The sequence below is a fragment of the Poecilia latipinna genome, unplaced genomic scaffold (genome assembly GCF_001443285.1).
Source record: "Poecilia latipinna isolate Pla-1442-1.1 unplaced genomic scaffold, P_latipinna-1.0 Scaffold1480, whole genome shotgun sequence".
NCBI classification, from domain to species: Eukaryota; Metazoa; Chordata; class Actinopteri; order Cyprinodontiformes; family Poeciliidae; genus Poecilia; species Poecilia latipinna.
Window position 1 is genome coordinate 109,056 of NW_015114096.1, and position 15,542 is coordinate 124,597.

The 15,542-nt window shown below is 43.5% G+C and overlaps 1 protein-coding gene across 1 annotated transcript in view; it reads right to left on the bottom strand.

Moving 5' to 3' along the window:
• Positions 1-15,542, bottom strand: part of LOC106962970 (protocadherin-9-like) — a 122,036-nt gene that overhangs the window by 73,955 nt on the left and 32,539 nt on the right. The window contains exon 2 of the mRNA XM_015057650.1: positions 7,376-7,595. Within this exon, the coding sequence (XP_014913136.1) occupies positions 7,376-7,595 (220 nt within the window). The remainder of the gene's footprint in view (positions 1-7,375; positions 7,596-15,542) is intronic.

Below are 15,542 nucleotides of genomic sequence, written 5' to 3' on the forward strand. Positions count from 1 at the left end.
CCCCGCTGGCCCCCTCTCCCCTCTTGTAACCCCCCCCCCCCGGTTCCCCCCCCCCCCCCCTTGCATCCCATTCTCTATTTCACTCCTTTTTCTATTAATGTCCTCTCTATCTCCTGGTCTCTTCCCAGCCTCCTATCTTACAATCCATTTCCTGGGCTCCTGTGCAGTGTGTTCCCTTTCACTCTTTTTTTTTTCTTCTTCCTCTAGCTTCCCTTTTTTACGTTCCCCCTAGTGGTTCCTCTCACATCATCTCTCCAGGTTTTCTTGTTATTTCTATCTCCCTTGCTGTTGCCTCTCGCCTAAAGATATCACAAAGAGAAATAAAGGGTGAGGGCTAAGGGGACAGATGGAAATGAATGAGAGACACAAAACCATGACTGCAGGCACACACGCAGAGTGCAAGCCCTGCTGCAAAATGCACGAGCCTCCGAACCTTTTCGCAGCGCGCCGAGCCGATTGTCGGCTCTTTCATTCCTGCCCCGCTTTTAATTTCTCGATTAACAATGTAGTGTTTTTTTCACTCCTGGCCGCGACCACGGGGCTGTAACCTTGGGGGGAAGGCGGCGGGCGAGCGGAGTTGTGCGCAACGCACTGATTGATGGCGCGGGCGTGCGCGCCTTCCGCTGGGTGATTTCTCGCTACGCCGCTTCTCTCCGTTTGAGCGGCGGCGGGCATACCAACAGGCCCCTCATCCCTGCACCAAACTTGAGGGAAATCAGACCTAAAACCAGCGCTCGCTGCCGCTCCGCTCTTGAAATATGAATGGTTTTAATTAAACAGACTCGCTTTGCCATCTGGCCCCACAATTGGGCCTGCCTAATGAACAGACTTGCACACAAACACGCGGCACACGCACGTGCATTATTAACCAGACTAAGCAGCCTTCCAGCGGCCGCGGCTTTGGAAACAGAGGAACAACAACAATGTGGTAATCTAGCGAGGTGCTTGGAGGAGTTGCGACATGATTGAGTGCCTTGTTGTGCCGAATGAAGGGTGCGAACGGCAGCGAGAGCTCATTTGTTTCCATGTGACGGTGCATGTGTGTTCTTGCCTCACATGTATGTTTTTTTAGCGAGTTCATTCCACTCTCAGTTTCCAGCAAGTATGTCGGGAGGGGGAAAAAAAAAAAATGGTTAGTGCTCGACTACCGGGATGATAACTGCTGTGATGTGCCACTTCTCTGTCCTACTCTGCTGAACTGGCTAGCCAGCAGCACTAAATGATGTTGTTGGTAATCCACCTGTGGTACCCCAAGTTTTCTCAGCAGGAGAGGTGGGAAGGAGATAGAGTGCGTCTCATGTGTGCATGCGTGTGTGTGTGTGTGTGTGTGTGTGTGTGTGTGTGTGCGCGCGCAGAGGGGTAGCAGTGGAGAGATGTGGGAGGCATTGCTAAGATTAGCAACCAGCAGGGCATGCCATCAGCTACAATATTTATACCATCCATTTGTCTTAGACGTTCGACTAAGCCTGCAAATGAAGTGAACTCATTGATTGGCTGGTTTCCAGTATTACAAGGTCAGTTCAGACTAGTATCTGTACTACTTCCCTTACCTGAAATGCAAAAAAAAAATATAATTTCACCTTGAGGTTTCTGAATGAAAATAAACAGACGGCGTAACGAAAGCCACCAAGCTAGAATGACGTGTACCATTTGACTGATATATCTCTCCGCTACAGGTAACTATTATCTTACCTACTGGCTCCCCGATTAGAGAATCAAAACTAACACCTTAAGAGAGAATAAGGTGGTTTTAAGACCTGCAAACATTTAAATCCCAGTGTTCTTACAAGTTCAAAGTTGTTTTAATGAGATGCCAAAGAACGAAATAAAACAATTACGCTTCTTTTTTCTTCTTCACACACAACAGATCTGTGTAATTTGCGGTAACAAAAAAAAAATCAGTTGCAAATAATATAAATATATCCAATCGTTCATATGTGCTAACATCTTAGTAAGAAGTAGGCTTACCTGTTGCTTTTCTGTTGTAAATACTTTGCTTAAACATTATGGAACTGTGGCTCTCCACCTTATAATAATGCTGAGAGAAGCTGTGCACAAGTGCACTGTCATCAGAAGGAGTCACAAATAACCTGGGCAGTACATTTTTCAAGAAAGTTTTCCCTCTTAGGCTGAAGTTCAATAAGAAGCTGATTTGCACATGTCCACACGGGATGCATTAGCTCTGCTCATCTTGGCACAGCCAGTGGCAGCCCAGCATACACGGCCATTTCAACTCAGGTTTGAACACAAGCATTCGAAGCCAAAGTGGAAGGTTACACCGATATGTATTTCCATTTTTTATTTTATTTTTTCTTTCTTTCTACGCAGCAAGAGAAGCAGCCCACAATGTAATGATGCATGCCATGGATCAAATGCAAAGAATCCTTGACAGTGTGACCTACGGCAACTGTCACAGCGCACACCGCATATCTGCACTGATGTGCTGAGAAATTATATTACATCTTCTGTGCCAGGAGCAGCTCGGTTTTCACGCACGCTTCGCGCATGGAAGCGCTTCACACGCCTCACTCATCATGAAAGAGCGACGTGGCGGTGTGTTATTTTCGAGGTGTGCTTGAACTAACACGGCAGAAATTGAAAAATCCACCGCCCGGCCCCGCGCCCCGCACCCCGCCCCCGCGGCGATGCAGAGATCAATAACAGAGCAGGAGCCTTTGACCCGCCGATAACGGTGTACATCTGGAAGGGCTCTTTGACTTCCAGAACGGCCTAATCGGGGTGTTTGACTCCAAACGCTCAGCGTTTATGAATATCTGATGAGCTCCGGGGTGAGCTTATGAATAAGTGAGGGGGACCAGCTGTGCAACAACAACAAAAAATATATATATATGAGAAAAAAATCAAGACTTCAATAAAGTTACCATCACTGAGGAACATATGGAGGAAAGGAGCAAGACATCACATGCAGGTGCATCTCAATCAATTAGAATAAGAAACATTTATTTCACTAATCCGGTTTTTAAAAAAAAAGTTAAACGAAACACATAGAAATACATATTCTGAGCACTTACTTATGCTGGAAATGGAGAAGACACTGACGGACACGACAGACACTGACACGAACCAAAAGGGTGAGCCACAAACTCTCAATGCAGAGGATGACTGTTCGAAAGTGACGCTTCAGAGCATATCAGTGGGAAAGTTGAGCGAAAGGAAAAACTGCCACAAAAACAACCGATCGACAACAAATGTCACATCAGGAAACTCATTGTATGTCAAAATTAAGTGGAAAAACTATCTGAAGTGTAACACTCTCCGTGTAGTGATATGAGAGGTACAACTCTAAGCTACTTTATTGAGATGAGCCATGTGTACATTTTGTGCTACCACACCAAAAATGTTTGTTCAGCAGATCTACTGACAGTATGACTTACAGCTTTTGACTGCCTTACACACCTACTGAAATAAAATCTATTTCCTTTTCATCTCTGCAACATTTCTAAAGCAAACAAAGTAAGACCTAAAATCAAAGGTTTGGATTTTATTAACAGACGCAATTATACGTTTTCAGCCTGACCTTGGTAAATGCGGTAAGGAGAGAGAGAGAGAGAGAGAGAGAGAGAGAGAGAGAGAGAGAGAGAGAGAGAGAGAGAAACGAACACTCCCTGGGTGCGTTTGTGAAAAGGTTGAAAGAATAGAAGGATCAGGAAGGGGGGGCAGGCAAACAGTATGCCTGCGTTGTCTTTGTGTGTGTTCGTCCCCCAGGAAGCAAAAAGGCAAAGGTGGATACTCGCGAGCGAGCATTTATGTGCAGCTGCACTGGAGGGCGACTGTTCGAGGACACTCTCTGAACATCAGTCAACGGGAAGCGAGTCGGAGGGCAGAAAAAGGCAAAAATCAAAAAAAAAAAAAAAAAGGAAAGGGACCTTCGGCTTTGTCTGCATGCAAAGCAACGGCAGTCAAACGTATTGAAGCAGAAAAACAACAACAACCACAACAAAAAGAAGCACCTATTTGATTCGACTTCTGTGACGGCTAAAAAGTTGTAAAGGCTTGAGATTTGACGCAAAGGAGAAAAAAAGAGAACGCCGACACAGACGCTTTTCACCGTCCTCTAAAAACAACTGCAGCTGGAACTCCCTCTTACATTTCTGTGTCACTAATGATCCCTGTGTTAGCAATAAGCACCACAGCAAGCTATCTGCTAACTTTTGTTCTACTTCGTTTCCCCATAGTTTCCTAATTTCATAAAGGAGGCCTCACACAGAGCAAAGCAGCGCTGTGTGAACTCTGACTACAGCACATGTAGGGGAGCGCTAATGACTACAGTTAGCTTTGTGTGTGAGGCTGTAGCAATTTGCCAATATTTGCCCTAATCTTCAATGATTGCATTTTTCTGAGACTAAGCGTGCGCTTTCTTGGTGAACACAGAGACTTTACAGCCGCGATTCGTGATTTTTGAAAATATTTATAGTCGGGATAAAAAGCCACCCTGCTGGCTACCAGATTCCAGATAACGCTGCTTTCTGGAAAGCATGAGAATTGAAAAAATGCACGCCGTCCATGACTTCCAAACAAACTTCCACCGTTTTGCCATCTGCAATCGCAAGGACCTACGTGGAGGGAGCAGTTTGAGCCCATCCCTCTGCAGATACCGAGCTCCAGTGGAGAATGCCGTTTCTCTTGGATGGAGGGCAGATTCTCAAACTGTCCTAAATTATTTTCTCCAGCAAATATCATCTGCTTCTTCGGGATTCTTCACCGTTTCCCTTCAAAAGATTTTGAAAACGACATTAGGTGCGTTCACACTGCAGCCTGAAGTGACTCAATTCCGAATTTTTTTGACGTAATGCGACCTGTATCCGATCTTTTCATGGCAGTGTGAACAGCACAGGTCGGATTCTTTTTCGAATGTGACCCATATCCGATACGTATCCGATTCAAATGCGACCTAACGTCCAGGTCGCATTCATCCGAACTGAACGTCACTGATACTCAACAAATCTCACTATTCTGCGTCCTGATAAGCGCAAGTGGGAAGAAAAACAACAACCATGACGGACTATATGAAAATTAAGTTGTTAATATGCTGCTCCGGCCGATAACTTCAAATATGTAAGCTAAGCTCCACCGTTAGCCTCCATGTTTACTTCCGCAAACACTGAGCACTTCTTCTTTTTATGGCAGTTGCCAGAACACTTAGAACGCTGACGCTATTGCGCCCTCTACTGCGCATGCGGGACACTTCAGGTCGTTTGCCCGTTTACACTGCAGAACGCATACAGGTCGCATTTACTGGCAGTGTGAACGGCCCCGGCAAAAAAATCGGAATTGAGTCACTTCAGGCTGCAGTGTGAACTCACCCATTGTGGTACATGTCTGGTGAGCAAAAACAAAAAAATGACATACAGACACTTGCAGAAGTATTCCTATCCTTTGACCTTTCTCTCAAGGTGTCACAACACAACTATGAACTTCAGCGTATTTTGTGCAACAAACCAACACAAATGAATCCATAACTTTGAATATTCTCCAGATCTCAGACTTGGGTTTGAGCTTTGACTGGACCATTTCACCAGCTGTATGTTTAGGTGTGATGTTGTGACTGCGAGACTATCCTCTCGCCCGTTTCTCAAGTCTTTTGCTTTCTCTCGCAGATTTTCTTCCTGTTTTCCCCTGTATTTAACTCCATCCAACTTCCCATGAAATCTATCCAGCTGAAGAGAAAAATGGTGGCATGATGCTGCCACCACCACCGTGTGTCACAGTGGGGATGGCATTCTTGATGGTCTTATGTAGAGCAAATGTCTTGCCAACAGAGATCCCACCTGAGCTGTGGTTGTTTGCATCTCCTTCAGGGTCGTCATAGGACTCTGGACTGATTGTTTCTTTGCCAGACCTAAAACTTTAGGTGGAAGTCCAAATCTGACAAAGGTTTAAAGTTACCTGATGCTTTTTGTCTTGGCCTATCACCTAAAATTCTAAAAAACAAACAAACAAAAAAAATATATTGAGGTTTATGGTTGCTGTGTGACCAAATGTACAAATGTTCAAGGAGGGTGAATACTTTAGGAAGTTGCTGCAACTTCAACTTTAGGATTTATTTATGCCATTAGATTTTGCTCTGTATATACAATGTACGAGCCTACTCTGTATACAGTATGCTATTTTTGGACCTGTTTGTTTTCCAGTTTATGCTATTTTAATTCCGAGAGCGGATTTGACTGACAGGGCTGATCATGGTCGCAATCTGACAGTCTGCTGGTGGCTGTCTCAGTTGAGTCACTTAAAAAGGATAGCTAAAGCTAAAAAGTGCTTTTTCATATTTCCAATCCTACTGTAAACATGAAATTTTACATGCCACTTGAAAAATAAATAAGTAAATACCATCCACAAGTACACATCAAGGCCAAATCTTGAGCATAGGGTCAGTGTTCTTCCAAGTTCCTAGCCAATAAGTCACTCAGTTACTCCCTAAGGGTAAATCAATCTTTTCTTTTTTTTTTGGTCTTGAGAATACGTCTGACTTGTGACAACCACGCAGATCTGCCATTACAAGTGTGACATCTCAATCTTTTGCAAGGGAGGATATGAATCTTTAAGCCATTTGAATATCACTCGCTAAGCTCTGGTGGAAAAGCCTCTGCACTTAGGCTTAGCACTCTCAAGACAGCTACTCCTTGTTAAGAGTCGCCTCAGACTCCTCCACTATGAATGGGACCATTACCCTCATCGCTTACTGCACAACCACTCACACACGCACACACGCACACACACACACACACACACACACACGCATATGAACACGCATATGCATCTATGCATATCTTTCTCTCAACTGGGGCAAACTGAATGCGTTCAGAAGAGCTGCGAGCCAAACGCGCACGGCGAATCAGTGCGCCAGTTGTCTGTATAGCTTCTAAACAATTCCGGATGAGTTCTGGCTCCCTGCTGTGCCCCTTTTCCGCTTCCCTTAAAGAACGCAGGGCAAGATGGAGATATCTTATAGAAAAGCTCATCTACATGAGAAAAGGGACGTAAGTGGGAATTGTAAATTCTTCATGATGCAGCGCTGGGTTAATTTACAATAGGATAAAAGGATCAAAAATGACAAGAAAGGGGGGGGGGGTTAATTTAATGCGGGACGACTTATGTTGCTCCTTTGATCAGACAAGTCTGATGTTTCCAAATAAAAAGAAAAAAAAAATCTGCTACGTCCTCTGCTGCTAGATCCCAACGCCAGAAAGCCCACCTCACCTGATGCAACGATAAGCGTGAATTAGAGACGTTTCTGTCTGTTTGTGGTGCTGACTACCGTCCAACGCCCCTATGGGAAACCTGTAGCCCAGTATGTGGTGTGTGTGCTTCCTATGACTTAGCGGGTTCTTAACCTCCTTTCAGTGTTTGCCCCTACCATTTTCCATGTGCTCTGCCTCACCGACACTGCCATCCGGCGTTGTCCTCTCGTAGCTGTCCTCGGGCAGGGGGAGGGCGCCCAGCCGGGGGCCCGAAGAGCTCTTGCTGCTGGGTGTCTCGGATTCATCCAGGCCGCTGTCGTAGCAGCTCTGCAGCGATCCCTGCTGGTGAGGGTCCTGGGGCTGGCTCACCACCGAGAAGGTCACTCGACGAAACGGCTACAAGAGAAACCAAACGTCCGGGGGTCACTATAATAGGGACTGTTTTTAGCTGTGTTTGTCTTTTTTTAGTGAGATATGATTTTTGGGAAGTTGGGGCCGCTGAAAATCAGACATGGGCTTTTCAGGAGCGGGATGCCAGGAATCTGGGGGATAAGAGGGGGTCAAAGGAGGCGCAAAAATGTATAGGCTAGATTTTAATGGGAGGCTATTAATGATTAAAAGTACAGATAAGCTGGCCTAAAAAATAATAACAAATGTCCTGATTTCCACAGGAATCGACTAAGACAGCTGACTTTTAACCAAAAACCTTAGCAATAAACTTTCCCCTCACCCCCAAACTAAGCCAAGCTAAACCTAGGCAACCGAGAAGACATGGAGGCTAATGAGCTCAGTGTTTTTATCAAACTAATTTGCCCACTGAAAGGAAGAAGAAAGACCTGATTTGAAAGCAGAAAGCGAAACCACAAGTCTAACCCCGGAGGCGTACAAACAGGCAGAGCCACTTGTTGCCACGTTACCACACAAAAAGGTCCAGCTAGGTAAGAGGTAGGTTCAAGCTGTCATTGCATGCGGTCTGGTTGAGCACATTACTGAACAACATCCGCTGTTAGGCACTAACAGCGTATCATCGAGACCGTGGCCTGTTCCTCACTGTCTCAGCCTGCTTAGTTTTCTTCCTGTGTCTCTCATTTCCCTGTCAGAAGCAGCACAAAGGCAATGGCACGGAGGAATGATAGCTGGAGGAATAAGCATGAAGTGAGGAATGAAAGAACCGGTTTGGTCATTATAGCAGTAAATGGCATAACAAATTGTCGCTGCCACTCATTAATTAGACACAAACACTGTCGGAGCTCGCCTCTGCTGCCGCAAAATGTGCGAGCAACCTTGCCGGACTGCGGATCCGTCCGCTCGCAATCCTTCTCTTCCCCACTGTCATCCGTGTTTCCTTGTTCAATCACGAGAGTATTACATGGGGCAGAGGCTCATTACTCAAAAATGCTCTCCCCAGCACCATTGCACATTTGTTCCCTTAATTCTCTCACCTGAAGAAGATGAAACGGTTAGCCTCAAGTGATTGCAATTTAAATTGGTACACGGTAGATAGGTTTTCTTTGCCGTTCGCTAGATTTTGCAGGTAGAGGTGTGTTTGAAGGGACTCTCTTGAAGGGGGCCTGAAACATAAAGTTCGACCCAAAGATCTCATAACTGGCAGGAAGCGGTATATCCCTAGTTGTGGTGGCATACACCTCTCAGTCACCTTGAGAGAACTCTAGTTGGAAAAAGACGGAAAAGGGGCACAATTGGCTTGTGTGTAACTGATCTGAAAACTCTGGTAAAAGGTGAAAAAGCAAGTAAATAAAGGCATCTACTGATCTGTAAATGTTGGTAAGAAGTTGCTAGGAGCTGATCAAATCACCCTACCTTTCCAGGTATTCTTCTTGCCAAACTAAATATAAAGAATGACCCATAAGAACTATCCGCAAAAAAGGTGATCCACAGGTGCAGCTCGTTTTTTTTTTTTTGTTTTTTTTTCTAGCTTTTCTAGCTTCCTGTGGCACCTAGCTGTCCTGCAGTGCCAACTCTAGCTTGGCTGTCAACTTAAACAACATGTGAACATTTGGTTGCAGTTGATCCGAATCAACCAAAAACAGACGTACATGGACGTCCAGCATGACGCATGGAAGTTCTTTGATTTTTTTTTTTCCAACTCCATGTAGCAGATAGCTGTTCTGCAGTGCAAACACTTGCTTCGATACAAATAGGAACAATGAGAAGACAGTCCCGAACTGATGTCTATTTTCTCTGTCCTCTGTAACCATTTCAGCCAACATCAATTCTGTGTTTTCTTTCTTACTTTCGTTAGATTTAATGGTCCCTGGTAGGCTACGATGCTACGCTCTTCAGCTGTCACAAGTCGACTGTTGCTAGGGTGAGCCCCCACTAGCATGGAGACATGGAGGCTGGTATGAAAATATCAAACCACGGTCTTCTTCTACGTTTAGTTAATATAAATAGATATAGGAACATGAATTGTTCTCATCATTTGTACTCATCTAAGCTAATACTGTGTGAGCTTGTTAATGATTTTTTTTTCCCTCAGTCCAGTGGGAATTTATTTATTTTTTTAGCTCTGTGTGTGTGTGTGTGTGTGTGTGTGTGTGTGTGTGTGTGTGTGTGTGTGTGAATTTTTAATTTATTTATCTATTTCTCCCCAGTTCTGTTTCTCTGGCTGGCTGGCAAGCACGGCAATCTTGGCAATAAATCATGTTTCCTTGTAATTACAATCAACACTCAACAAATGAATTGGTATAAATATTCATGCAGATTTCACTTGGCTAGTCAAACATTTTGTTGTATAACAGAAGCGGAGGCCAGTAGGAAAAACTGATCACTATAGGTGTAATAACACTGAAAAAAAAAAAAAAGAGTTGTGATGACACAGAAACATTTTGTTTGTTTTTGTTTGGTTGTACTGTATTTCTCCAAAACATTTGTTAAGTGTGAGGTGTGTTCTAACAAATCTTCCAGCTTGTCTAAGCAGAAAAATTGGGCTTTTTTTTTTTCCCCCCCTATGACCAGATTCAATCTGTGTGACTTTGCTTTATAGGAAAAACCAATTTTTAATGAAACACATTTAAAAAAAAATGTCACTTAATGAATTGCCAGTAACTTGCAATGAAAGAAAAGTACTTGAGGTTGAGCACAATGAGGGAAAATTGAGTTTGGGGAAAAGGAAAAAGAACCTGACAAGAAGGGAGAAAAAAAAAAAGAAAAAGAAATGAACAAACAGGTTTTATTCACCTGAATTTCCTCACTTGCTTTCTCCGGAGGGAGAGCAAGAGTGAACAGAATAAAAGCGGGGGGTGGAGGGGAAGCTAATTTGTTTGCAGACCAGAAATAGGGTTCACGCAGAGATTGCCAAAGGCTTTGGATTAGAATCTGCAGCCTCGATCAACTGCAAAGCAACCTTTGATCCTTCTCTTCTTGCTCTTTTAGATAAAGGAATAACATAAAAAGACACTTTATTTCGATTTGAGATTTTATGCGAATGTCTGAGGATGTGGAATTGAGATTAGAAATAAAGCTAAATTATGTCGCTTGGCAAGCCCTATGAATTCACATGCAACTGTCAGGTTGTCATGACCGATTTGATTCTTTCAGTCCTTCTCTTGAATATTAAGGGTAAGAGACAATTTAGAAAGAGTCACACTCAAGTCATAAAAAAAAATCTTACTCTGCCATGCAGAATGAGACCTGGGAACAGGAGTTTTGCTTCCCTAAGGATGTTCAAATGTCCAAATATTAACAGACTGGGTTAATAGCTAACCGATGAGCAATTATTGTGTTATTTTGCACATAGTTGCTTACAACTCAACATATGATGGTCCTTTTTGTGAGCTTGTGAGTTTCTATTGTTAGTTTCCTATCCTTCTTCCCACCAGAGGTTTCTGCACTGCTCACACGCCGGCCATTTAAGCAACGACGCAGACCGAAACACAAGCACATCTGGACAAACTGAGACGTCATCATGACTCTATCTGATTACATTTCCGCTGAAAATAAATAAAGCCACAGATTCGGGAACTTTTACTTTTTCACCTGGACCTGATGCCGTTTCCTTTCATAGACCTTTTCTTATGTACGGCTTTCATTACTTATAAGCGCCACGCCGTTTTATGTTTACCAGATGCCAAAGCACTTCTCAGGGGTCACGAAATTTCCCTCAGACTGATGTCCAGCTGTGGCGACCAGGAGAGAGGACTGGGCAAATTCATCAAAACTGAACAATGTAAACTAGCCACAGGTTTTTCAGGGAGCTGTGGCTGAACCTCGAACCAGCCTATTTCCTGGACGCTTGAGGCAAAACACATGTGCTGCCTGTCTCACAGGTACCCGAAGCCAATAAAAACAGCGCCGCGCCAGTCGTGTCAACAGTGAATGACCTCTTGGATTTAATTTCCATTTCCCTCCCGTCCTAACAAAATGTTTGTCCTCTTTCAGCAGCTATCTGTTTTTAACCACAGCGTCTTCTTTTATCTGCTGGTGAACCTTGGAAGGCTGACACACACCGCTCACGCATGAAGCGCACTGTCTCCTTACGACGCTAGTTATGATGATTATTTGGTCTGTACAGCATGTTTGAGGTCAAGTATGTCTTGTGGCATGCCAGGCATTGCTCATCATTACCGTACAGTGCTTTTACAAAAGTATTCATACCATTTACACCTTTTTTTTTTTGCACAATCCGAAGCTTCGGGACTTTTTATTGAAATTTTGCATGCATCTCCTTATGGAAATGTAAGGATTTTTGAAGTGACAAGTAGCAAAGTTGTTGAAAAGAACAACTTTTCACAATTTACAATCGGTGGCAAAAAAAAAAAAAAAAAAAATGGAAATTGATGTTCGCAGATGCTCTTCAGCCAGTCAAACCGAGGCAGAGTTATTTTGCAAAGTAAATTGAGAAAAACGGCAACGTCTAGATGCGAAAATCTGGCAGATACATACACCAAACGACTTCCAGCTCTAATTGCAGTGAAAGCTGTTTTTTCCAAAGTGTTTCTGTACTTTTAAGATTTTTAACTCTAGAAAATGCTGAAAATTATTTATCTCCCCCCTTCACATTACAGTTGTGTGCTACATTTTGCATGCTGCGCAGAATCCCAATGAAACAAAAGAGTTTGTGGGCTAAAGTAGCTGTGTATGTGCACTGGGCGGCCTGTCGCCTGTTCTCACTTGATGCATGGCTTTATAATTAGGCCTACCTTCAACAGACCCTCCGGATGAAATGAAGGATAATGGAACTGGTATGAAAACACCGTGTGTGTAATTTCAGCTGTAAATACCTTTGGCAGATGGCAGTGACCCACTACCGTGAACCACAGGAAGTAATTGTGGCTGGGTTGGACTTGGGGCGAGAGGAGCAAACATAAACTGCAGGTCCAGTGTGTTATTGCAGTCAACCCAGAGAAATGAAGGGATGCGGAGGAGGGGAGCTTGAGCAAGCAAGATAGACCGGGAGATAAAGAGGCCAATTGAAAACGAGGGGAGCCAAAGAGAGATGGAGAGAGTGACGACGGAGGGCAGCGACACACGAGTGCCGGCATGATTGCCAAAAGTGCCAGTCGGTAATTAAGAACCCGTGTTTCATTTTTAATGGGCAACCAGGCGGTGACCTGATACACCACCTGAGACACAGTCAGAGGGAGCCAAATAGCCATGACATACAAAAACAACATACTTGCAGGGATCTTAAATTGGCTCAATCTAATTGCTTTTGCCTGTTTAAGTGCAAGAGAAAACTTGGTGCAATTCCAGCGCTGGGGAGTCGCAAAAGTTATTGAGATATATTGTTACTGAAGTGATAAATGAGACAAATGCCCTCAGGCTGAACTGATGGTTAATCAATTGGAATCTGATCAAGGTGGATTCAAGTTCGATTTGGGTTCTGCCCAGCTGTGGTAAATTAGGGTGTTACAGAGCAGAATGTTGATTCTTGTGGACGACTCAGCAGCCAAAAAACGAGTGAAAAGGCTGGATTTTCTGTGCCTTCTCACCAAGACAACATTGTACGCACTTCACTGGAAATTGATTTGACAGACAACAATATTGGATAATTGTGAAGTAAAATAAAAACTTATCAATTAGGGGGTCTACAAGCACATGCTTTCAATACTTGCCACAGATTCTCACGGAATATAAATTTAGGCCCAGCGGTTGTACTGCATCCCAAGTCTGTTTTTTACCCATTTAAAGATTTTCTTTTAGTTCCATGAGCTCTGAACGGCTCACCCATCAATATCAAAAGTAAACAATCCCACAGCACAATCCATTTTCACATTACAATGGTGAGTTATCTTGGTCTAACACATAACGACCTTTTGAAATGCTATATTCATGGTTAAAACTTGATCAAATGTAGTAATGTTCAAGAAATATAAACTCCTGGGAGGCATTGTAGATGGTTTCTTAGGTGCCCTGGATTTATTTTTTTTAATGTATGGTTTGGTAAGTTGTGAGATTGTTGGTGGAGGAGCTCGCTTTAGCTTTGTTAGGCGGAACTGCTGGCTGAGTCTCAGGTATCGTGTTTTAGCCCGGCCAATAGCTTTGGCCCTGTCAAGCTCCGGTGCACGTCTTAATGTTCCCCCGTTTTTCTTCAACCCTCAACTCCTCTGTGCAACATTCCTCGTAGGTCGTTCCTCCCTAAGCTGGAACCTGACACCGTAATGAGGGGAAACGGGAACAACATACCGAGAGACTCCAGGAGAAAAGAAAGAAAAAGAACAAAAACTGGGAGGAAAAAAAAAAAAAAAAAAAGTCTGAAATGACTGTCTTTGGTCTCGTCCTTGTCTGCTGAGTTTCAAAACCGCTTTCAGCCTCGCAGAGTGACGGCTCATCAAAGTAGCAGTTTACACAACAACAGAAACGGAGACAGAAGGATTGGTAAACCTCATTGCCATACTCTCTCAATTGAAATTATGTCAGCGAGGTGCGAGGTCATGCAATAAAGACTGGCACAGAGCCAGATAGTATAATTTCTAAGCACCTTTAAAAATACGTTAATGGCAATCGTGATGGGTAACACGCCATCTGTCAGAGTTGATGATGCTATTAGCACTCCCTTGTCGATCTTACCCTTCCGTTTTACCGTGTGGTGGTTTTATGGACTGACAGAACACAGATCAATTGAATGTCCTTCAGTGCTTCTCCACTGCTTTTCTTCAGTCTTATCGACCCTTTATTGGCATGTTTGGCAGGAGAGACAGTCGGACACATGCATATGTTTCAGTGGGGCTAGGCTAACCAGAGGAAGATCCTAAACACAAACCGTATGATGATTTCACCGTTTTGCCATAAAATGAAGCTGATACTAGACAAAAAAAAAAAAAAAAAAATCTCCTCACAGATGGTGCTAGAAAACTTCCTTTCAAAGTTACATTTTCTTACTTTGTCAACTTTCCTGTTGTCTTTTGCTCCTCCACGTTTTTAGGGACGTCTTTGGAAGAGAGCCACCGATAGCATTTTCCTATTAGCATTCAACCCATGAACGGAGCCAAAAAACAGGCCCGCAGGAAAAAAAGAAGAAGAAGAAAAAAAAAGATCACACATGGTTACTTTTTTAAAGTCAGGGCTAAACTTTTAATTGCTCTTCAAGTGGCGGATTAGGCCACTGGTGTCACAGAGATACTATTCTGCTTGGATGTGTTTGAACATTGACAGAAGCTTAACCCAGTCCCTGACCTATTCTGAAAGCAGAAGAAGAGCTTTTGTTTCGTTTTTTTTTTTTTGTTTTTTGTCTTTTTTTTTCTTCTCTTATATTTATGAAGTGGGGACCAAGATATGTAGAGGGGGCATTAGCTAGGAGTGGCAGTGGTTTAGCTTCAAACTGATGCATAACCCCCCTTTGTAGTTCTTCAAGAACACAGTCGTTGTAAAATGGGCGTGTTGGAACTGATAGCGGGCCGTGATGAAGTAGGCAGAATGAAAGCTTCATCTTTCATGGAGGCAGTCGTGTCAACATCAGCTAAATATGTAGCATGGTCATTTTATGCAGTGGTAAATTTTCGTGGACATTCACAGCAAACAACTCCACTCTCCCACAATCCCCCCCTTTATACACACACACACACACACACACACACACACACACACACACCCACTCTCACCCTCTTATTCATGACTTATGTTACATTCTCTGATTGAGAATGGATAGGAGCTTCTCCTGTGTCTCCACTTTAGAGCCTCTCCTGCTGACACAAGCGCTGGCATGCACCAGGGAATGAGTGTCAACCAAACTCCAACCCTGGTGTTGCTTACATAGTACCGGCCTGCAAATCCTGTGATCGCATTTCCTTTTTCTTTCCTTTTTATTTTTTTGCAGTGTTTTTTTTTTTTTTTTTTTTTTTTTCTTTTTAAATTTCTAACTCCCGAGTTTTATAGGGGTCC